General features: G+C 42.7%; 1 protein-coding gene across 2 annotated transcripts in view; it reads left to right on the forward strand.

Moving 5' to 3' along the window:
• The window catches only part of LOC135539450 (son of sevenless homolog 1-like), a 72221-nt gene that overhangs the window by 10318 nt on the left and 36257 nt on the right, over positions 1–25646 (forward strand). For both annotated transcript variants that reach the window (XM_064965341.1, XM_064965342.1), the window contains exons 2-10: positions 2280–2405; positions 7922–8053; positions 12164–12328; positions 13194–13403; positions 13633–13776; positions 14326–14436; positions 15520–15618; positions 19306–19433; positions 22395–23056. In XM_064965341.1, coding sequence (XP_064821413.1) covers positions 2280–2405; positions 7922–8053; positions 12164–12328; positions 13194–13403; positions 13633–13776; positions 14326–14436; positions 15520–15618; positions 19306–19433; positions 22395–23056 — 1777 coding nt within the window. The remainder of the gene's footprint in view (positions 1–2279; positions 2406–7921; positions 8054–12163; positions 12329–13193; positions 13404–13632; positions 13777–14325; positions 14437–15519; positions 15619–19305; positions 19434–22394; positions 23057–25646) is intronic.

Consider the following 25646-nt stretch of genomic DNA (forward strand, 5'->3'; position numbering starts at 1 on the left):
AATCAACAACAAGTGGGACACAATCATGAAGTGGAACGACATTTATTGGAGATTTCAAACTTTTTTAAGAAATCAAAAACTGAAACATTGGGCGTGCAAAATTATTCAGCCCCTTTACTTTCAGTGCAGCAAACTCTCTCCAGAAGTTCAGTGAGGATCTCTGAATGATCCAATGTTGACCTAAATGACTAATGATGATAAATGAGATTGAGATGTTGTTTCAATATATCCACTAAATTGTCCTACCGCATGATGCCATCTATTTTGTGAAGTGCACCAGTCCCTCCTACAGCAAAGCACCCCCACAACATGATGCTGCCACCCCGTGCTTCACGGTTGGGATGGTGTTCTTAGGCTTGCAAGCATCCCCCTTTTTCCTCCGAACATAACGATAGTCATTATGGCCAAACAGTTCTATTTTTGTTTCATCAAACCAGAAGACATTCTCCAAAAAGTACGATCTGTGTACCCATGTGCAGTTGCAAACCGTAGTCTGGCTTTTTTAATGGCATTTTTGGAGCAGTGGCTTCTTCCTTGCTGAGCGGCCTTTCAGGTTATGTCGATTTAGGACTCGTTTTACTGTTGGTATAGATACTTTTGTACCCGTTTCCTCCAGAATCTTCACAAGGTCCTTTGCGGTTGTTCTGGGATTGATTTGCACCTTTCGCACCAATGTGCGTTCATCTCTAGGAGACAGAGCGCGTCTCCTTCCTGAGCGGTATGACGGCTGCGCAGTCCCATGGTGTTTATACTTGTATACTATTGTTTGTACAGATGAACGTGGTAATTTCAGGCATTTGGAAATTGCTCCCAATGATGAACCAGAGTTGTGGAGGTCTACAATTGTTTTTGTCTGAGGTCTTGGCTGAGTTCTTTTGATTTTTCCCATGATGTCAAGCAAAGAGGCACTGAGTTTGAAGGTAGGCCTTGAAATACGTCTACAGGTACAGCTTCAATTGACTCAAATTATTTCAATTAGCCCAAATCCATGACATAATATTCCGGAATTTTCCAAGTTGTTTAAAGGCACAGTCAACTTAGTGTATGTAAACTTCTGACCCACTGAAATTGTGATACAGTGAAATAATCTTACTTTATTAAGCAATACTTTCCATTGTAATAGTATAGGCGCTCTCTCAAAAAAATTCTGATTTTTTTCTATGGATTTTCTCCTACCATATCTTTTGTGTTATAGTCTCCAACATTTTTTCTTTCCAATGGTACCAATTATATGCATATCTGGCCTGAGGGGCTGAGCAACAGGCAGTTTACTTTGGGCATGTCAGTCAGGTGGAAATTGAGAAAAAAGGACCCTAGCCTAAAGTGTCAGAACCCACATTTATTAAAATAAGTTTTCTCTGCAAATAAGTTACCTTCCCACTCTTATGTAGGTTTCATAACAGCAAGGAAATAACACTGTCACAACAGGTCTAAATATGTGTCATGACAGTGTTATGTCAGCTGTTAGGACATGTTATGGTTATGACCGTGCAGGTCAAGTAAAGGGTTACCTCATCTTCTCTCTTTTGTGGCACATTGGTCTTATGGCAGGGGAAATGGTGTTGCAGTAGTCTAGTGTGTGGTGCAGAAATAATGGCAAGCAAACAAACCGAATTCAGACAACCTCACGCGATGGTCTCAGGTTTGTTTCGGGGGCTCTTTTGAGGGGTCCGAGTTACTTTGGACTGTTCACACGGCACAACAAATTAAGCGAACCGCACTGAGTTCACAAAAATTGTCTGAAAAAGGACTAAGTGTGAAACTATACTACACTAGAAAATATCTTGCCAGTTGCAGCCCAAGGTTTTTTGAACATAGACGTCACTCCGTCTAGTTTTGATTTTACATTGGAGTTGTCAACTAACGTGAAATCAACAAACATTTGAACTGTTATTGGATTTAGGCTCAAAGTTGGGTGTAAAAATTTCAAAATGTCTCTAAATTCCCTTACGTTGATTACTTTTCCTACGTTGATTCTATTCCATGGAAACACCATTTATTCAACCAGTTTGGGCCCAGCTGGAATCTATACTGAACTAGTAGCTCAGCCACATCTCACTTAGTTTCTGTGTGAAGGTGCTGAGCCAGATGCACCTCAAGCTTTTTAACACTTGATTTAAAAAAAAGTGTAATGATAATCAACTCAACCTATACTGAACTAATACATGTTTACCACGTATTCTGCCGATCCAACCTTCTTTTTTTTTAACAGCGGATTTCTTTTTTTTATTTTTATAAATCAACTCATACTGAACTAATACACATCTTTCTCTGTGAAGGTGCTGAGCCAGGTACATCCCAAACTGTCGTCCCAGGAGGATGCACTGCAGTACATTGAGGAGCTGATCCTACTGCTGCTCAGCATGCTTTGCCAGGCACAGCCACGCAGCGTGCAGGACGTGGAGGTAAGGTTCTCCGTCAATAGCGCAACAGTGTCTGGAACAAAAACCTTGTTGACCCCTTTTTTACAGAGTGTAAACAGAGTTTTTATTTTATTTTTTTAACACATTTCCAAAGCAATAGCAACAGCTTTGGACAAACAGGTCCATTACGTAGAGAAATAGGAGTGTTTGCTTAGTGTTGTTTTGCTCTCAAATGTGATCTTTTACTGAAGCTTAGGTCAAGGTGATAACACATTTCAATCACAATTAAGTTGAATCGTTGTGATTGTGTTGTCTAATCTTTATTATTAACAGAGCACGTTTGGAAGCAGAAAAACAGTGAGCAGACCTTCCCTTTTGAAGTCCCTCATGGAATCAACAACGAACTGTGGCGAGGTAGAAGTTGCCTCTAAATCACTGGTCTAGGATCAGACGACTGTTCCCCTGATCCTGTCATTTAAACCTATCATCTGGGAAATAAACTGACCCTTGACCAGTGATGCGGGCTACTTCTAATTAAAGGGGCAATCAGCATTTGCGACACTGAACAAAAATATAAACACAACATGTAAAGTGTTTGTCCCATGTTTCATGAGCTGAAATAAAAGATCCCAGACATTTTCCATATGCACAAAAAGCGTATTTCTCTCAAATTCTGTGCAACAATTTGTTGACATCCCTGTTAGTGAGCATTTCTCCTTCTGTCAAGATAATCCCATCCACCTGACAGGTGAGGGATATCAAGAAGCTGATTAAACCGCATGATCATTACACAAGTGCATCTTGTGCTTGGGACAATAAAAAGCCACTCTGAAATGTGCACTTTTGTCACACAACACAATGCAATAGATGTCTCAAATTTTGAGGGAGCGTACAATTGGCATTCTAACTGCAGGAATGTCCACCAGAGAGTTTGCCAGGGAATTGAATGTTCATTTCTCTACCGTAAGCCGCCCCCGATATCGTTTTAGAGTTTTTGGCAGTACGGCCGACCGGCCTCACAACCGCAAGACCACGTGTAACCACGCCAGCCCAGGACCTCCATATCCGGCTTCTTCAGCTGCGCGATGGTCTGAGACCAGCCACCCGCACAGCAGATGAAACTTTGGGTTTGCACACCTGGAGAAATTCTCCAGAACCGGTCAGAAAACGTCTCCGGGAAGCTCATCTGCATGGTCGCTGTCTTCACCGGGGTGACACAATTGCATTTTATCGATTAAAAACTTGAATGCACAGAGAAACCGTGTGAAACCGTGACGCACCACCCTCTGTAGCGCTTTATGGTCGGATGCCGAGCAGTTGCCATACCAGGCAGTGATGCAACCAGTTTTGAGGTTCTGAGGACCCGTGCCAAATCTTTTCAATCTCCTGAGGGTGAATAGGTGTTGTCGTGCCCTCTTCATGACAGCGTGGCAGATGGTTTTGTTGCCTACTCTTACCACCTGAGGGCGGCCCGTCGGGAAGTCCAGGATCCAGTTGCAGAGGGTGTTTTAGTCCCAGGGTCCTTAGCTTAGCGATGAGCTTTGTGTGCACTATGGTATTGAACGCTGAGTTATAGTCAATGAACAGCATTCTCACATAGGTGTTCCGTTTGTCCAGGTGGGAAAGGGCAGTGTGGAGTGCTTTCAACATGACACAACACACTTCCTGGATGCTGAGCATGTCCCAGTTTTTCCATGGCCTGAATACAAGACATGTCACCCATTGAGCACGTTTGGGATGCTCTGGATTAACGTGTACGACAGTGTGTTCCAGTTCCTGCAAATATCAAAAAACTTCGCACAGCCGTTGAAGAGGAGTGGGACATCATTCCACAGGCCACAATCAACAGCCTGATAAACTCTGCGAAGGAGATGTGTCGAGCTGCATGAGACAAATGGTGGTCACACCAGATACTGACAGGTTTTCTGATCCACGCCCCTACCTTTTTTTTAAGGCATCTTTGACCTACCGATGCATACAGTGGGGCAAAAAAGTATTTAGTCAGCCACCAATTGTGCAAGTTCTCCCACTTAAAAAGATGAGAGGCCTGTAATTTTCATCATAGGTACACTTCAACTATGACAGACAAAATGAGACAAAAAAATCCAGAAAATCACGTTGTAGGATTTTTAATGAATTTATTTGCAAATTATGGTGGAATAAGTATTTGGTCAATAACAAAAGTTTCTCAATAGTTTGTTATATACCCTTTGTTGGGAATGACAGAGGTCAAACGTTTTCTGTAAGTCTTCACAAGGTTTTCACACACTTGCTGGTATTTTGGTCCATTCCTCCATGCAGATCTCCTCTAGAGCAGTGATGTTTCGGGGCTGTTGCTGGGCAACACGGACTTTCAACTCCCTCCAAAGATTTTCTATGGGGTTGAGATCTGGAGACTGGCTAGGCCATTCCAGGACCTTGAAATGCTTCTTACGAAGCTACTCCTTCGTTGCCCGGGCGGTGTGTTTGGGATCATTGTCATGCTGAAGGACCCAGCCATGTTTCATCTTCAATGCCCTTGCTGATGGAAGGAGGTTTTCACTCAAAATCTCACGATACATGGCCCCATTCTTTCCTTTACACGGATCAGTCATCCTGGTCCCTTTGCAGAAAAACAGCCCCAAAGCATGATGTTTCCACCCCCATGCTTCACAGTAGGTATGGTGTTCTTCGGATGCAACTCAGCATTCTTTGTCCTCCAAACGCGACGAGTTGAGTTTTTACCAAAAGGTTATATTTTGGTTTCATCTGGGAGAATGTCATATGGTCAATCTTCTTCTGGATCATCCAAATGCTCTCTAGCAAACTTCAGACGGGCCTGGACATGTGCTGGCTTAAGCAGGGGGACACGTCTGGCATGGCAGGATTTGAGTCCCTGGCGGCGTAGTGTTGTACTGATGGTAGGCTTTGTTACTTTGGTCCCAGCTCTCTGCAGGTCATTCACTAGGTCCCCCCGTGTGGCCCTGGGATTTTTGCTCACCGTTCTTGTGATCATTTTGACCCCACGGGATGAGATCTTGCGTGGAGCCCCAGATCGAGGGAGATTATCAGTGGTTTTGTATGTCTTCCATTTCCTAATAATTGCTCCCACAGTTGATTTCCTCAAACCAAGCTGCTTACCTATTGCAGATTCTGTCTTCCCAGCCTGGTGCAGGTCTACAATTTTGTTTCCGGTGTCCTTTGACAGCTCTTTGGTCTTGGCCATAGTGGAGTTTGGAGTGTGACTGTTTGAGGTTGTGGACAGGTGTCTTTTATACTGATAACAAGTTCAAACAGGTGCCATTAATACAGGTAACGAAAGGAGGACAGAGGAGCCCCTTAAAGAAGAAGTTGCAGGTCTGTGAGAGCCAGAAATCTTGCTTGTTTGTAGGTGACCAAATACTTATTTTCCACCATAATTTGCTAATAAATTCATTAAAAATCAGTGTGATTTTCTAGATTTTTTTTTTTTTTTCATTTTGTCTTGAAGTGTCTTGAAGTGTTACCTGTGATGAAAATTACAGGCCTCATCTTTTTAAGTGGGAGAACTTGCACAATTGGTGGCTGACTAAATACTTTTTTTGCCCCACTGTATCTATATTCCCAGTCATGTGAACTCTTTAGATTAGGGCCTAATTAATTTAAATTTAAATTGGCTGATTTCCTTTTATGAATCTGTAAAATCGTATAAATTGTTGAAAGTTAGGTGTTTTATATTTGGTTTCAGTATACATCAATTTTGGGACTTAAATTAATGATTTGTACGTATTGATTCTTAAATTATACTCTTCATAAATGCTTCATGAGCTTAGTTCAACTGTCGTACCCCATCAGAAGCCAAAATATAAGCTTGTTTTACTCCAATGTTTGTAAACAAACACCATATAGCCTCAAGACATGGTTAAAACTATAATGTTGATATCATGGATGGCCAGTCCTTGCATCCATAGCACTGTCTGAATTTGGTTGGTTACATTTCTCTTTCTACTGCTGATTGCTGCTTTAATGTCCCTCACAGTCACAGCATAGGCTTCCGCTTCATTTTATTCTGTTAGCACACTTTTTATTGACAGCTGGTGAAGTCAGGGTTGCAGTAAAAGAGGATGTTGATTTTATGTGCCCACCCAAAAGGGGGAAATTATCAGTGTTTATGAAGTGGATTTCTTTTAAGCTCAGGTCATGGTGTACTTTTAGACGGTTTGTTTTGCACTGGGATAAAACTCAGTTTTCATTTGTATTCTTACAAATCCAATCCATTTACAAAGTGACCGGTAGAAAAGTTAAGCTATTTACAGACATGTATTTTGACTTATTGCTTTGACAATCATTTGAACAGAACAACATTCTCATCTTGTTTTATTTTATGTCATTGAACAGTAGAACGTTTTCTTGTGCATCACACTGTTGCATTTTGCTTTTCTACAATGATAACTGACATGAGCTAATGCAGAAAACATCTGACATCTTGCTTTGTTCTGTCCATGTTTTTAGATGGCCAACATGTTTTCACCTCTTGTTTTTGTTTTGTCCACCTTGACTCATTTTTTGCTAGCAGACGGATCACGTGAAATCCGCAGGTGCTTTTTATGGTCCATGGCCCTAGCCATGGGGCATGGTAAAGTCAAACCATGGATATGTGGTCTCTTTGTACCATGTTTACTCCTCCCTTAGTTCTGTGCTCTCTCTTTCTGTTGACCTCTCCCTGTGACCCTGTCTGTATGAACTTTAACCCTTGACCTGCCTGGGTTGGTGACGACCACACTCATTTGTGCTTGTGTATATTGTAATTTGTGACCCATTGAATCCAACGGATTGCGTGAAATTTGTATTGTTTGTGTACTATGTATGTACCCTACATAAGGACTACATAACGCATTCATAAATAGCTCCTTAATACCTTTTGTAAGCACAACATAAATGTTTGATTCCCGCAAATATACAACACAAACATTTTGTAAATGCCTAGGCCTCAGAAAGCCTATGTCAACTTGAAGTTGTTGACATAAGCGCCTATGACTTTTTATGTAGTGCTTATGAAGATGTCCTCCGTTAACTGTGGATGTATTTTGTAGTTCTCACCCTTTGTTTTTAAAGAGTTAAATTAACTCTTTACCTAACTCATACATCAAGGGAGGGACATCCTGGTAGTGCCTGCAGCAGAAGTGTGACATGACACTTGACATGTACATGTTATGCACACGCCCTCCCATTGACAAAACCTATAGATGTCCCTTTTTTTAAGGGAAAAGTCCCATGTGAAACGTCTGCGACAATAAAACAATGGTGAACGCATGGAAATGCTTATGTCAAGTGTCATAGAGCAGTTTGAAGGAGGAGGAGTCATGTTTACCCCCAGTGAACAAAGACATGTTTTCTTTGCCTATTGATGCAGCATCAGAGGACCAGGAAAAATGTAATTCAAGTAAATAAGAGATAAGGCCGGGCTGCAGCCCAAATGGCACCCTATTCCCTACGTAGTCCACTACGTTTGATAAGGGCCCATAGGGCTCTGGTCAAAGGTATTGCACTATTGAAGGGCTCTCAATCTCCCTCACACGTCCATCCTTTCCTCCCCTCAGGAGCGAGTGCAGAAGAGTTTCCCTCACCCTATCGATAAGTGGGCTATCGCCGACGCGCAGGCAGCCATCGAAAAGAGGAAGAGGAGGAATCCTTTGGCCCTGCCAGTGGATAAGATCCACCCGCTGCTCAAGGTAACCCATAATCCCAAATGTCTCTGGGTCATGTTCAGTAGGGCAAAGCAATTTGAAATGGAAAGTGAAAATGAACATGTCTTACTGGACACTTTCAGCAGGATCTGACATTGCTGATGGCCCGCTGGCCAGTAAAAACATGTTGAGGCAGTATCTTCTAAGCGCATATTGTTGTTCCAGTTTACCTGCTGTGTCAGTCTGCTATTGAAAACCATTGAAAACTACACTCTGAAAAGTCATGTTATTTGTATTTGAGCAAAATGATTGGCCGTTAATTCAACCACGCTCCTCGCTAGTCAGAACTTCTTGAGCGCTTGCACTACATGACTTGATGCCGTCACACGGCACATATGAGCTGTCCAGAGTAGAAAGAAGGTCTCATAAATCTACTCGCTAAGCTTATTTATTTTAGGGAAAGGGGTTTACAAAAGTAAAACTTCAATAGTGAACATACTAGCAAAAATAATACAATGTCTACATTGCTAAATTATATTAGTTTTTTAATACAGTATTACCATAATAACCAAATGTTGCCTATTACGAACTGAATATATACAGACCAAGCATATCAACCTAGGCCTTGTATGACCCTAATGCTTTTACAAAGAAAAGGTTAACGTTGGACCCTGATTTCAGGTAGTTTGTAGCTGTTTCAAAACGTTTTGCGCATACTGAACATGACCCTGGTGGCTAGACCAATCATAATGAAGGTCAGAATGTAGCCTAGGTCTTTAGCGCCAAGTACATTCGTCAGGCTGTGAAAATGCTGGGTGTATTCAGTGATGTACAGTGCCTTCAGAAAGTATTCACACTCCTTGACTTTATTTTCCCCAAAACATTTTTCATTTGTTGTCAAGGATCTACACATGTCAAAGTTAAAAATAATTTTTGTAAAAATCAAATACTCATGTCAAAGTAAAAAAAAAATTGAATCATGTCTTGATTAGATATGTATTCAACCCCCTGAGTCAATACTTGTTAGAATCACCTTTGGCAGCGATTACAGCGGTGAGTCTTTCTGGGTAAGTCTCTCTAAGAGCTTTGTACATCTGGATTGTACAATATTTTCCCATTATTCAAAAAATTCTCCAAGCTCTGTCAAGTTGGTTGTTGATCATTGCTAGACAGACATTTTCAAGTCTTGTCAAAATCTTCTTGAAAATCGGTCTGTAACTAGGCCATTCGGGAACATGCAATGTCGTCTTGCTAAGCAGCTTCAGTGTATATGTGGCCTTATGAAAGGTGAATTTGTCTCCCTGTGTCTGTTGGAATGCAGACTGAAGCGAGTTTTCTTCTAGGATTTTGCCTGTGCTTAGCTATATTCCTATACTCTTTTTATCCCCAAAAATCTCCCAAGTCCTTGCCGGAGATGAGCATATCCGTAACATGATGCAGCCACCACCGTGCTTGAAAATAAGGAGAGTGGGACTTAGTGATGTGTTGGATTTGCCCAAAACATAACTTTATGTCCTGAATACAAAGCGTTAATTTCTTTGCAACATTGTGTGCAGTATTACTTTAGTGCCTTACTGCAAACCGGATGCATATTTTTGAACATTTCTATTCTGTACAGGCTTCCTTTTTGCTCTGTCATTTAGGTTAGTATTGTGGAGTAACTACAATGTTGATCCAACCTCAGTTATCTCCTATTACAGCCATTAAACTCTTAACTGTTTTAAAATCACCGTTGGCCTCATGGTGAAATCCCTGAGCGGTTTCCTTCTTCTCCGGCAACTGAGTTAGGAAGGATGCCTCTATCTTTGAAGTGACTGTGTGTATTGATACACCATCCTAGGTGTAATTAATAACTTCACCATTCTCATAGGGATATTCAATGTCTGCTTTATATTTTTATTTTACCCGTCTACCAATAGGTTCCCTTTGCGAACCATTGGAAAACCAAGCTGGTCTTTGTGGTTGAATCTTTGATTGAAATTCACTGCTCGACTGGGGGACCTTACTAATTGTATGTGTGGGGACAGAGATGGGGTAGTAATTTCAAAATCATATTAAACACTATTATTGCACACAGTGAGTCCATGCAACTTATTATGTAACTTGTTAAGCACATTTTTACTTATTTAGGCTTGCTATAACAAAAGGGTTAAATACTTATTGACTCAAGACATTACAGCGTTACATTTTTAAAAATGAATATGTAAATATTTCTAAAAACGTAATTCCACTTTGATGTTATGGGGTGTTGTGTATTGATCAGTGACACAATCAAAATTCAACAAAATGTGGAAAAAGTCAAGGGGTGTGAGTACTTTCTGAGGGCACAGTAAAAAGTCCTAAATGTTGCAAACAGGACTGTCTGTCAAGTATTCATTTATTCATCCGTTCTAGCTGTTCTACACAATATATCTGAAAGTGTTGTAATGTTACATCCTGAACAGGGCCCAGTTACTGATATCTTTAAAAACATGTGTTTCACCTTTATTTAACCAGGAGGCCAGTTGAGAACAAGTTCTCATTTACAACTGTGACCTGGCCAAGATGAAGCAAAGCAGACACAAACAACACAGAGTTACACATGGAATAAACAAACTTAGTCAATAACACAATAGAAAAGTATATATACAGTGTGTGCAAATGAGGTAAGATTAGGGAGTTATGGCAATAAATAGGCCATAGTGGAGAAATATTTACAATTTAGCAATAAAACACTTGAGTGATAAATGTGCAGAAGATGAATGTGCAAGTAGAGATACTGGGGTGGAAAGGAGCGAAAATGTATAAATACCAATATGGGGATGAGGTAGTTAGGTGGGCTATGTACAGGTACAATGATCTGTAAGCTGCTCTGACAGCTGATACTTAAAGTTAGTGAGGGTGATACACGTCTCCAGCTTCAGTGACTTTTGCAATTCGTTCCAGTCATTGGCAGCAGAGAACTGGAAGGAAAGGCGGCCAAAGGAGGAATTGTGCTCTCCGCTTCAGAAAAAAATGTTATGAAACAGAACCGCTTTTAACGTGACTCAATAAACAAAATAGATATTTTGTGTGTTCTTTGTCAAAAATGTTTTCTGTTTCGGTGCCTACTGAACACAGCTTGAGGAGCGATATTGGCCACTTCTCACAGTACCTATACTGACCAATAGAGGGAGACATTTAACTATTTTGTGGAATTGGTCACTTATTGAAAATCCATGATGAACCTGTGATGCTTAACAAAATGTATTCACCCTTGCCAAATATTTTAATTGAGAGGGGCGATATGCATTTGAAACAATAACACATTTTGGTAAAATGCTGTGGGATGGGTATGGAGAAATGTCGAAAGCCAATATGAGGGTTTACGCTCAGGCTAGAATGAATGGTGGCTGTAGAGTTCAAATGGTACTCTCACTCAAACAATGAAAGGGAAAATCCCAAGGAGGCCGAGATGCAAAGATTTACTTAATTTAGACCATGCTTCAAAGAATACAAAAGGTTAAAGTTCTGAAAGACCTCAACTTTTTTGCACTTTTTGTTGTATTCTTTTACCTATTGCCCCCTTTTTTAATAAGGAAGGATAGGATTCACATTTTAGAATGCGAACTAACACCTAACCATATAGATGCTTTAAGTGACCAAGCAACCTTTAAAAAAACATGTCTCTTATTGGATACCTGATAAGAATATTCCACTTATATTATTTAGACCTTTTTTTGCTATGAGCTGGTAGTGCTCTTTGTTTTAGAAATACACATACTGATTGATGTGCAGCAACAACAGAATTACTTGATTGATGTCATTTTAACAACACCGGTTATATAATTCTGAGCCTTGCATTAACGGTAATACATGACTTAATTAGTATTTAAAGTACCCATTGTGCCCAATTTACTGTTCAATGATGTACCGGTAACTAAAATGCATAAAGGAAATCTTACCCTGCACTTTCTGTGTTCTATGTACCATTCAGGCCTGCACCATTTACACTAGTTTGAAAGTACGGTGGTCAGATTGTACAGTAGTCAAACCACACTGACCCTGCTTTTTACCCATGATTCTTCTCTTCCTGGGTCATGTTCAGGAGGCACTGGGGTACAAGACCGCCAGTACACAGTAGGTATATGTGTACGTAGTGGACTCATTTTCCCATAATCCCTCTCCCTTGTTCAGGAGGTACTAGGGTACAAGATTGACCACCAGGTGTCGGTGTACATCGTGGCCGTGTTGGAGTACATCTCAGCAGACATCCTGAAGCTGGCAGGGAACTACGTGAGGAACATCCGCCACTACGAGATCTCCCAGCAGGACATCACCGTGGCCATGTGTGCGGATAAGGTGAGAGTTAACACCTGTGTTGTGCTTCACAGTGTGTTGTAATGCATTATGAAGAGGATCTTCAACATCCGCTACTATGAGATCTCCCAGCAGGACATCACTGGCCGTATGAGCCAATAAACAATTTCTAGTTTTCCAATCCCAGATTGGCCCTTTTTTATGTTGCTATGACTGATATTCGATTGTCTTGTAAATGTCGTTGTTGTTGGCATAAGTATGGCTGGTGGCGTGTGATGGTGAGAAGTTTCAGGAACCACACTGACTGGCCAATATACAACTAAAGCTGGAGTCCGTAGGGTCATTTGTGAACGTAAGCTGATGAAGAATGCCAGCTAAATGAGGGAGAATGTGTGCCCGCTTTTGTTCGCCTGTGCGTGCGCATGCATGTTTCTAAGCTTGGGTCTCTCGGGATCCATTTAAATTCAGGAAGTACACTGAAATTCAAATTCCATGTTTTCTTTACAGACAATGACTGAAGAAAATTGGAATTTCAGTTTACTCCCTGAATTGACTCAACTAAAATGGAATTGACTCCAACCTGGTATTGAATAATCTATGAATTTTATTTTTATTGAACCTTTATTTAACTCTGAAAGTCAGTTTAAAATAAATTCATATTTGACTGCCTTCCCCGGCCAAATCCGAATGATGCTGGGCCAATTGTGCCCTGCACTATGGGACTCACTCCCAATCACGGCCGGATGTGATCGTCCTGGATTCGACCCAGGGACATTAGTGACACCTCTTGCACTGAGATGCAGTGCCTTAGACCGCTGTGCCACTCGGAAGCAAAAAGTGGTCCGGAACACTCTGTGTAATTGTTAAGAATACGTCTCTGGCCACTTCTATTCCCCCTCATCTCCAGGTTCTGATGGACATGTTCCACCAGGATGAGGAGGACATCAGCGGTTTCCCCCTGATGGACGAGGAGCCGTCCACCAGCGAGGAGCAGACCTACTACGACCTGGTCAAGACCTTCATGGCCGAGGTCCGACAGTACCTGCGCGACCTCAACCTCATCATCAAGGTGTTCCGCGAGCCAATCGCCTCCGACGCCAAGCTCTTCTCCCACCATGTGAGTAGTGATGGAGGGACCCTCGCGTACACACTTGCGCATCTATGGTCTTCCATCAGGACTTTGTTTGACTCTGGCCTTTTTCCGCTCCTTTTCCTCCCCTCTATCACCGCTCTCACTTCTCTACTGCCACCTTCCTGCTTTACTCTGTTCCCCATCTCCCCCTTCCACCCATCTTTCCATCACCATCCCCCTATTCTCACACGTCGCTCTCTACACTACCCTGCAGGATGTGGAGAACATCTTCAGCCGCATCGTGGACATCCACGAGGTCACCCTAAAGCTGCTGGGCCTCATTGAAGACACGGTGGAGATGACAGATGAGGGGAGCCCACACCCGCTGGTGGGCAGCTGCTTCGAAGACCTGGCCGAGGTGTGTGGGTGTGTGTTTGTGGGGGGGGCGCATGTGTATATGTGGTGTTTGTGGGAGCCCAGCTTGTTTGTGGTGGGCAGCTGCTTCAAAGACCTGGCCAAGGTAGGTGTGTGTGAAGCTGTCTGTGGTAAGAAATTGCTGTCTGCAAAAAAGTGTGTTTTTGTGGAGGTGTGTGTGTTTACACGCGTATATATTGTTTTGGTGTGTGTGCTGTTTCTGCAAATAAATTGCTCCTGGGCACCCAAAGACTGAGCTAAAGCTTAGGCATTAGCTTGGGGGCGAACATGAGTCTTCAGGTACCAGTGAAGGTTGCTCATTACACAAACCACTTCTGTTACACTTAAACCTGTGTCTGAAAATACATTGCTCTTGTGCACCACAACACTGTTAGTCTGCCAAGCTTAAGCTCAGGACCGAGACATTAGCTCAGGGAGCTAACACAAGTCTTCAGGTCCAAGGCAAGGTTCCTTGTCATTCACAGACCCCACTTACACCCTATGGCTGTGGCCATTGTCATAAAACATGACATTTCATATTTTTTATTTCCAGGAGCTGGCCTTCGACCCCTATGAGACGTATGCTCAAGACATCCTACGGACTGGCTTCCACGATCACTTCCTCAGCCAGCTGTCTAAACCGGGAGCTGCCTTCTACCTCCAGGTCAGAGGCCACACCCCCCCCAGCCTCTGTCCACACCCCCCAGCCTCTGTCCACACCCCACCCTCCCCAGCCCCCTGCTGACCACACCCTCCCCAGCCCCCTGCTGACCACACCCTCCCAGCCCCCTTGCTGACCACACCCTCCCCAGCCCCTTGCTGACCACACCCTCCCCAGCCCCTTGCTGACCACTCCTTATCATAACCCCAAAAGTCAGGCTTGATTACTGATGTATTCAAATTATGTTTTAAGAAAGTAAAGAGTTGTAATGTAATTAATCATGTACTACAAATATTAATTACGCACTATTTACATGTGAATTTAATTGGAAGAATTTGCTCATTAACTTTTTTGTTGGTGGCCATTCTTGGATGTGCATCTAACAGAGTTTTGCGTTTAAATTCTGACTGTTAGGGCAACCAGGCAAGGTCCACGCCAGGAAGGTCCAGAAATACTTCTGGTATCCGATTGTTCTGGAAATTCTCATATAGGAACTTCACTGTGTGGAAGGATGTCTGATATGCTTTTTACATTTGTATCGCTAAATTATTTTTGCATCAAGATGAAAGTGGCCATTTTAAGCCCTTTTAGACCTGTACCTGCCTCGTGTAAAAGCTTTTGATTTGTGAGCCGTACATGATACAGACAACATCTTGGTGTCATTGCTCCAAAATATGAATTAGAATTCATGTCAACAATTTCAGAATCTAGACATACTCCATATTTTAGAGCACACTACAATGAGTATGATTGCATCAAGATGTTTTCTGTATCATGTACGGTTCATGGATCATAAGGTCTTACAGGAGGCATGTAAAGGTCTAAAAGGGGAATGAAATGGCTACTTTAATAAATAAAATAAAAAGTGATTTAAAATGTAAAAAGAATGTCAAACATACCTCCCAATGAAGTCCCTGTGAGAATTGCCAGAATCATCTGAGATACTAGAAATGTTATGGGCCATTTCTGGGTGGATTTTCCCTAAGGTCCACTGTTTGCATATCCCTGGTCTATATACCTTGATAGGATTTGACACTGTATTACCTGCCCAAGTTAACACTCATCTGTCTGTCTCTGAACCCCCAGTCTATATGCGAAGGCTTTAAGGAAGCAGTCCAGTACGTCCTGCCCCGGTTACTCCTGACACCTGTCTATCATTGTCTCCACTATTTTGAGATCTTAAAGGTAGGCATATATGAGCATTCCTAATGTGGTTGGTCCTCTGTAGCTCAATTGGTAGAGCAATGCCATTTGTATTGCCAGGATTGTGGGTTCGATTGCCAGGACCACCCATACGTAAAATGTATGCACGCTGGACTGGCTGTCGCTTTGGTTAAAAGCATCTGCTAAATGGCATATATTATGTTTTAATATTTATGTATAAATAGCTTGTGTATCTATTACTGAAAGGCACTGCATATGGATCAGAAATCCTTGGTTTCTCCCCAAACGGTGATCCACCAGCCCACATTTGATGGGCTCAATGTTTTTCAATCTCAATGCTAGTAGATAGTAGAAAGGGAGGATATGAAGATTGGTCTCTGGTGGGTAGGCATGCATGTGTTTAGAGCAGAAAGTGGTACCGCTGGACCACATGATTTGTACTAGTGTGGAATATCTGCTACCCGAACCATGTGCCCCCTCCGAGAGAGCCTTAGTGTTTGGGCTCCTTGTTCACCCTTAGGCCTAGATTTGGCCCCCACACTCCCTATTCTCCAGTGAGCCTCTTTCCAGCAAGCCATAGAGGTGGCGGCCCTCTGCAGAGGGATAAATCGCTGAAATCCCTCTTTTTATTTCTTTTTTAAACTTTTTTTTTTACCCCCAGATTACTTACTGCGAGTCCAGGGTAAAGGAAACGCGGGTATGCAGAGAAGTAGTTTCTTTCCTTGTCTTCAGACGGCATAGTCAAAGGGACAGACTTAGGATGCAAACACATGGGTTATGTTTGTTAGGCATCAAACGGACAACAGACAAAATGGAGGGGGGGCTACCTTTTTTTTGTGCAAAATGCTTTTAAAGCATTTTATGTTGCATGTTCCAATGAACATGACCTTGGTTTCTCCATCCACTCCTGGAGGTGCGTGGTGTCTCTATTTTCTCACAAGGTGGCAAACGTATGTGTATCAAGCCATTCCAAGATGTAAAAACATGATTATTCTAGTTTTCGGAAAGATAATTATCTTCTATCGTTGTGCAAATGCAGGATGTAGACTTATACCATGGCATTGTTAAATATTATACCATGGCATTGTTAAATACATGTTTCTGATTGGCTTGAAGGGCATTCTAGAGTGTGCATTATTTCCCTCAAGGGCACGGTATATCAGCACGGTAGAATTCAAAGGCTATATTTAATCCTTACATGTTCTATGTTTGAGCTGCTTTTGAAAGCAAAAGTCAAATTGAAAACATTTGCCATTGTTGAATTAGATTTTCATAGTAGCACGTCTGGTTGTTTTGGTTACCAGGGAAACTAGTGAACTTGCTAGCTACTTCAGTGGATGTTGAATACATTTCTACCTGAAAATGAACACATTTTTAGCTGCAAATGTGTTTAATTATAGACATAAAGGGGATAATCAACTCGAAGCTCTATGCGTTCTCTGGAAAATAATGCTGCTCAGTGGGAGGTTAGTTCTACTCCGCGAGCACATCGTAGAACACTCCTTCCACGTCGTTCATTATTTTCCATAGAACGCATAGGCCCTCATTGATTATCCCTTGCATGTCATGCGTTTTGTACAGGTATACAAGACTATCAAACCATAATATAGACACTGTCACTACAGATGTAAAAGGTAGGGCTTTCTGTACTTTAACCACAGCATGCTGGCAACCTCATTAGTTTGGAGACTCTTGAATAAAAACTGCGAAGACGATGACATGGTTTAAGGATAGACAGAGAAAAAAGTAATTGAATATTCAATGTTTTCTTCCTGACAGTTACTTTAGGCCAGCTCACCCCAGAGCCATGTACGTGTAATATATGGCTTATACAATGCATTCAGGAAAGTATTCAGACTCCTTCAATTTTTCCACAATTTGTTACGTTACAGCCTTATTCTAAAATGAATTCAATTGTTTTTTCCCTCATCAATCTACACACAATACCCCATAATGACCAAAAAACAGGTGTTTCGTTTTTTTTGCAAATCTATTAAAAATACTGATCACATAAGTATTCAGACCCTTTACTCAGCACCTTTGCCAGCAATTCCAGCCTGGAGTCTTCTTGGGTATGAGGCTACAAGCATGGCACACCTGTATTTGGGGAGTTTCTCCAATTCTTCTCTTTAGATCCGCTCAAGCTCTGTCAGGTTGGATAAGGTGCGTCACTGAACAGCTATTTCCAGGTCTCCAGAGATGTTGGATTGGTTTTATCAAGGACATTCAGAGTCTTGTCTGAAGCCACTCCTGTATTGTCTTGGCTGTGTGCTTATGGTCGTTGTCCTGTTGGAAGGTGAACTTTCACCCCAGTCTGAGAACCTGCTTCAGAGCTCTCAGGACTTCATCAAGGTTCTCTCTGTGCTCTGCTCCGCTCATCTTTCCCTCGATCCTGTCTAGTCTCACAGTCCCTGCCGCTGAAAAACATTCCCACAGCGTGATGCTGCCACCACCGTGCTTCACCTTAGGTACTGTGCCAGGTTTCTGCCAAACTAGATGCTTGGCATTCAGGCCAATCTTAGTTTCATCAGACCAGAGAATCTTGTTTCTCATGGTCTGAGTGCTTTAGGTGCTTTTTGGCAAACTCCAAGCGGGCTGTCATGTGCCTTTTCCTGAAGAGTGGCCTCCGTCTGGCCACTCTACCATAAAGGCCAGATTGGTGGAGGGCTGCAGATATGGTTGTCCTTCTGGAAAGTTCCCATCTCCACAGAGGAACTCCGGAGCTCTGTCAGAATGACCATTGTGTTGTTGGTCAGGCCATTCTCCCCTGATAGCTCAGTTTGGCCGGGCGGCCAGCTCTAAGAAGAGTCTTGGTGGTTCCAAACGTCTTCCACTTAAGAGCGGAGGCCACTGTGTTCTTGGACCTTCAATGCTGCAGTAATTTTGGGGTATCCTTCCCCAGTTCTGTGCCGCGACACAATCCTGTCTCGGAGCTCTACGAACAATTTCTTCGACCTCATGGCTTGGTTTTTGCTCTGACATGCACTGTCAACTGTAGAACCTTATATAGACAGGTGTGTGCCTTTCCAAATCTTGTCCAATCAATTGAATTGACCACAGGTGGACTCCAAGTTGTAGAAACATCTCAAGGATAATCAATGGAAACAGGAGACACCTGAGCTCAATTTCGAGTCTCATAGCAATACCGAATACTTATGTAAATAAGGTGTTTTTTTGCAGGGGGGTTTTATACATTTGGTCAAATTTCTAAAAACCTGTTTTCACTTTGTCATTATGGGGTATTGTGTGTAGATTGATGAGGAAACCTTTTTTTTTAATAAGGCTGTACCGTTAACAAAATGTGGGGTAAAAATCAAGGGGTCTGAATACTTTCTGAATGCACTGTGTGTGTGTGTGTATATATGTGTATGTATAAAAAAAAAAGGGGCAAGACTTGCGTGGTATATCACAAAGGGTCATGTGGTGTCAGTTGAATGTTGGTTGCCATTTTGTTCCTAGGTCTTCACTAAAGAAAGTAAGACTTAAGGGGAAACACTGGAGTTGAGGGGGTTGGGAATGAGAGAATGATGGAGAGGGCGAGCGATGAAGAACTTATTCTTTACTCAGCCCTAATCTCGCTCATGAGTTTAGCCTTATACCGACCGCATCATGATCCTTCACCGGACTCCCCCTACCAGCGAAACCACCTGACCCAACATGTTTTTCTCTACCCGCTCTTTCTCTGTCCACCCCCCTTTTTTTCCACAGCAACTGGAGGAGAAAAGTGAGGACGAGGAGGACAAGGAGTGTCTGAAGCAGGCCATCACGGCGCTGCTCAATCTGCAGAGTAGCATGGAGAGGATCTGCTCCAAGAACATGGCCAAGAGGAGGCTGAGGTAGGCAGGGGTGCGCCAATTTACAACCCCTCCTGGTCCGTCCACACCTGGTTCTCTTTACCCAAGAAGATACAAAGCGAGCTCTGACACACACAAGAGATTTTGCACACACACTGGCTGATCCAATAATAGAAATCCACAAGCAAAATATGGAAAGCTAACTCAGACACCCACATAATGGCACAGACCAGAGAAGCGCATATGTACCACATGTGCATCAGTAGGTGGATTTGTCTTGAATGTGCACTATGTATGCTCATAGAGGCGTTAACACTTGCACAACACAGACATCACGATAGACACACACAGCAATTCATTCTACTGCCTCATTGGTGTACTCCTCCCATCCTCTGCACACCCCCCACCCTAAGCTCAGTTCTGAGTTTCCCTCTGGACCTAAAATAGACCTGTGGGGGGAGGGAGAGGGTTGGAGGGGGGGCTCGCCACTGTGTTGTCGAAGGGAAGTTGTGTCAGGAATTGGGCTGTCCTGTTCTTGTATTATTGTTCCCGGCTTTGAGAAAAGAAAAAAAAGGTGAGAGTTTGAAAGGGGGAAGAAAAAGAATCCCCTTGCTTTCAGCAGTGGACTTTAGCGTCCCAACCTTGCAGACCATTTTTCTCTCCATCCCTCCTTTTGTATTGGTGAAGAAAACGGGGTGTTTTTTTTGGTTACATGCTGTTGTTGCTCGTTCTTTACCTGCGTGGAAGCGAAGAGGTGTGGAGTATGAGGATGTAGGGTATAAACCCCCCAAAATTACCCCTTTGTTGCTGTTCTTTTTGTTTTTTGTTTTTGTTTTTCATGGGGAAAGGATGGCTTATCTTACGGTATGTCTTTGCACCCCATACTTTGGCGGGAACGTGGGGATGGTGACACAAACAGGAGGCTAAAATGGACAGTTCGAGAGGACACACTGAGTTGGGGTACCCGACAACGGTTACCTTTGTTGACTTTGGCCGTTTCGCTACACCTTTCCTGTCTCTAGGGGTCTTTTGTATTTCGAGAGCCAGAACAGAGAACAACCCAAGAGTTCTATTGTCACAGCCATTTGAATTATGCTTGCTCTTTCGCAAGCTTGCTGTTCATTAGGAAAACCTAATAACCTCTTAGTTGCTAATCCTCTAGCAAGGTCCATCGCTGCCTGGAATAAATGATGGTTTGATAATGATGCTCGTTATATATATTTTTGCTTTAATTAACTACTTAATTTCATCATAAGACTGAATGTAAATGCACTTCAAATATAACCTCTGATCAGACTTGAGAGTAGGCAAAGTTTTGACTTTATTCTGTATGTAGTTTTTAGAGTTTCACACTTAATGGGAATTTAAGATTTTGGGGCAAGTTTTGAGTGTAGTCTATCCCTTGCCCTTCAGAGGTGCCCCTTGTCTCTCAGCGAAGCTAATTCTGGCCGGTTGACAGTCATCCTGTACTTTGAGGTGCTGGTATGAAGACAGGCGCGCACAAGTTGGCTTTGCCTGCCTCCCCTGCCTCTCGGGAGTGCTGATGCAAGTCGTTGTGCGTCCGTGGAAAGCAAAGTAAGCTCCCCCCCTGCGATTGTTTACTAGTAGGTCTAGTTCAGATGCACTGTACTAGCGGGTGTTAAGTCCTTGTTGATTTCTTTTTTTCTCCTCTCACTCAATCGATTGTAGAACCCCCAACAAACCTTTAACCCCCCCAGTGGCTCAATGCTGTTCTATTATTCTAAGTAGATGGTTTTAGAAGTGATCATTGGAATTATTGCTCAGCTGATTTGTTATGTGCAATAGAGGTACGATTCTGGTTCTGGTGGGCCGCAGAGCTTTCTTGTCTTCTGTTTACTTACATTTTGTCATTCTGGTTTTGAAGGACCACCGCATCTGCTGGTTTTTCACTCAAACCAGTCTTTTCGTAGTGAATTTCTGAAAGTTTTGAACTTACTACTCACATGACCTAACTATTATGGCCCTTAATAATGAATATAGACTGAAAATAGACATTGGTATAATATGAGAATAAAGAGATTGATTAAAACAGACTAGTCTACATTGTGCTCCTAAAAGAACTGAAATGAGAGATACTCATACCTCATTTTTGAATATGATAGTCATACCATAGACCATATTAAAGGTATGATGAACCAAAGCAATATTTAAAGAGTGTCTGGCTCAAAGAAATATAATCAGATGCTCTTTATTCTTTTTAGACTCATTCTATTCTTATGCACTTTCTCAGTTGGTCCTCCGAGGCACCCTGTTAACCATGGGTGTGGGCCCTTCCTCGGTAGACTACCGTTTTGTTCAACTGCTGGAATGGTGAGGAAGTCTAGTCAATTGGCCTGCTGGTCCACCAGTGTTGGGTGGAAACTGAAGGGACATGACTGACCAGTGAACTGATATTAAATTACCTAATTGGTTCAGATAAGTTTAGGGTTATTGGTGTGGTTAAAGGAAAACTTTACCCAAGAACTCTTTTGGTATTTGTTTCTTTAGTTCACTGTTGTAAAACATTTTATAACTTTATCATGTCAGCAATTTCAAGATGTATGCAAAACGCATCGTATTGGCTGTATTTCTGTATTTGAAAGTTGTATATCTTGAAAATCTGATGAAACAAATACCACAAGATAATTTTTGGGTGGAATTTTCCTTTTAAGGTTAGGGTCAGGATTAGAGTTATGGGTGGGGATGCCAGTCACGTCTCTTCAGTCGCACCCAGTGTTTTTTTTTAATGAGATGTTGTTTGTAGGAACCCTCTCCTGGACCAGTTTTAGTTATACCGCTGCTTTAGAAACTCAGCCACCCACACTGACCCTACACTCCATCTCAGTCTCGCTGGCTTTGTTGATTTGTTTTCCATTGTCATTGTTCTGTGAACACCAGACCCACATTTCCCTACCTCTCCCCCCCCCTCTCTCTCCCTTTTTTTTCTCTCACATTCTTTCTCTTACATTCAACTATTCCCCTCAAACTCTTCGGTGGCGCCAGCGAGTCGGCCTGCCGCTTCTACAGCCAACAGATGAAGGGCAAGCACCTGGCCATCAAGAAGATGAACGAGATCCAGAAGAACATTGATGGCTGGGAGGGCAAGGACATCGGCCAGTGCTGCAACGAGTTCATCATGGAGGGGACGCTGACACGCGTGGGCGCCAAACACGAACGGCACATCTTCCTCTTCGACGGCCTGATGATCTGCTGCAAGTCCAACCACGGCCAGCCGCGCTTGCCTGGCGCCTCGTCCACCGCAGAGTACCGCCTCAAGGAGAAGTTCTTCATGCGCAAGGTGCAGATCAACGACAAGGACGACAAGGAGGGCGAGTACCGGCACGCCTTTGAGATCATCCTCAAAGACGGCAACAGCGTGGTGTTCGCCGCCAAGTCGGCCGAGGACAAGAATGGCTGGATGGCGGCGCTCATCTCGCTGCAGTACCGCTCGACGTTGGAGCGCATGCTGGACTCGGCCATGCTACAGGAGGAGAAGGAGGAGCAAATGAGGCTGCCCGGGGCGGAGCTTTACCGGTTCGCCACGCCCGACTCTGAGGAGAACGTGGTGTTCGAGGAGAACGTGCAGTCCAAGTCGGGCATCCCTATCATCAAGGCGGGGACAGTGCTCAAGCTCATCGAAAGGCTCACCTTCCACATGTATGCAGGTGAGAAAAAGCACACGACACAGAAAGGGTTTCCTGAGTTGACCTGTTATGGCCTTTTAAAATGCGTGCCTTTTTTCTACAGCGGGCTATACAAATATCTCCCTCAGATGTGTGGAGTGACAGTAGTTGTTAAATCCTGAAAGAGAACATCTTGCAGACACTTTCCTATCGTAGAACAGGGGGGAAGGGGCAGGGTTTTGGTGTTAAAATGTAGTTGGTAGGAGTCAATTTGTTGTTGAACAGGTTTAACCCTTTACACTTGTGTGAATTGGCCTATATGGATAGGGCTACATTGAAATGTTTTTTTACAGAAGAAATATGAGCTTATGGGAACATTTTTATACCAAAGTTGAGGACACGATAGTTCACCTTTCACAAGACTGAACCCAAACATTACACAGTTGATTTGCATTTTACATTTACTGTACTTTTCACCGCGTTTGTCGATAATGAAATCTGAAAATACTCTGGATACATTCAGTAACATGATAACAATATTCCTAGAAAATGTGTTCTCCAAGCTGAGCCGTTAAGGAACTAGAGCAAGCACTCTTGTAGTTGTTTTGTTTGTAACACAGACCTGCATCACCGCCGTCACACAATTACTGTTGTTCATGCAATCCAAAAACGGACCATTATAAATCGCAATCTCAGTCAGCTGGGCATCTTGAAAGCTTGTTCGATTGCCAACATGATGACTAGCTAAGTTATAAAATACTATCTTACAGTGTTAGGCTTTCACAGGGCAATTCGGAGAAACGGGTTGTGATTTTGGTGCGGATAGAAAAGAGTCATGCTTTAGACAAACAGGCTCATTCTGTTCAGAAAAACCCAGGGTATTGACGCCATGTCATCTTGTAACTGTACATCATACATAGTGATCATAAACTTTAACACTGCATGTTATTGTACTGCCACTGTGTTCCAATTTAGGCGCTTATCAGTGCCCAAATATGCTATTTACAACCTGTATACAGGTACGAGTGTAAAGGGCTGCGAGGAGCAGAAAGTAGACATGGGTTGCATCTTTTATGGCTCCCTCTCCACGTTTCTTTTCCTGAATGTGAGAGAACTGGACAGGTGAAAGTCAATTCCTAGAAACCTAGATATTTTCTGTATCTTGTTAATTTTGTCCTGACTTTTTTTTTTTCTTCTTCTTCTTACTCACCTGTCCACAACATTGTACACCTCCAATGTTTGTGTTTATGCACTTGCCCAGTGCCTGGCGTGTCTGTTCCTGTTATCACCTTGTTGTTCTACACACAAAACCTTGAACATGGCGCAAACGCTGTTTATGCTAAACATAAAAGACAAGATAGTGGAAGGCCTATTTCTTCCCCCCACTTTCGTCATCCCTGCATCCATTTATAGCTGTTTTCACACTGCTCGTAAATATTTGGCCACTGTTGACGTCAGAACGCGGAGATGTGATGACCTGCTTTGTTTCAGTGTCATGTTAGCCCCAGATAACACAACGAGAACTGATAAAGAACAAAAAACAAGTGGATGAAGTCTATTCATCTTCACGTCGCCATTTAGTAAGCGACCGGTAGTAGCAGATCTTTCCTGCCTGTAATTTGCCTATCTGTTTACTGTTTAAAGGGGAAGTTCAGTATCCTCACCTTGTGCATAGCTGTTTAAAGAGAACCAAACCACGGATTACAGTTTTTTTCAGGCCCATAGACTACTTTCAGGGTTAGGAACCCTCTAGAATAAAGTTATAAAATACTGAACTTCCCCTTCCACTGGTTGATGCTTATTTATAAAACCCTCTTAGGCTTCACTCCCCACTACCTGAGATATCTACTGCAGCCCTCATCCTCCACATACAACAGCTGTTCTGCCAGTCACATTCTGTTAAAGGTCCCCAAAGCACACACATCCCTGGGTCGCTGCTCGTTTCAGTTTTCCGCAGCGAGCAACTGGAACGAGCTGCAACAAACACTCAAACTGGACAGTTCAATCTCAATCTCTTCATTCAAAGACTCAATCACGGACACTCTTACTGACAGTTGTGGCAGCTTTGCGTGATGTATTGTTGTCTCTACCTTCTTGCCCTTTGTGCTGTTGTCTGCCCAATAATGTTTGTACCATGTTTTGTGCTGCTACAATGTTGTTGTTGTGTTGCTACCATGCTGTGTTGTCATGTGTTGCTGCCTATGTTGCCTATGTTGTTGCCTTACGTCTCTCTTTATGTAGTGTTGTCTCTCTTGTTGTGATGTGTGTTTTGTCCTATTTTTATATTGGAATTTTATTTTTAATCCCAGGCCCCTGTCCCGGCAGGAGGCCTTTTGGTACAGTGTGATTGTAAATAAGAATGTGTTCTTAACTGACTTGCCTGGTTAAATAAAATAAAAATACAATTTAGACACAGCCCTTTGTGGAATGTTGGTGAGCTAGCCATTACAGTGTTGTTGCCAAAGATGCCATGATTTTCAGGATGTTCATGAAATGTAATCCATAAAATAGTCCTTTGGAGACAGGTTTGTTGACATATACAGTTGAAGTTTACATATGTAGGTTGTATTCATTAAGACTTGTTTTTCAACCAGTCCACACATTATAGTTTTGGCAAGTCGGTTAGGACATC

This window comes from Oncorhynchus masou, chromosome 5 (assembly GCF_036934945.1).
Source record: "Oncorhynchus masou masou isolate Uvic2021 chromosome 5, UVic_Omas_1.1, whole genome shotgun sequence".
NCBI lineage: Eukaryota > Metazoa > Chordata > Actinopteri > Salmoniformes > Salmonidae > Oncorhynchus > Oncorhynchus masou.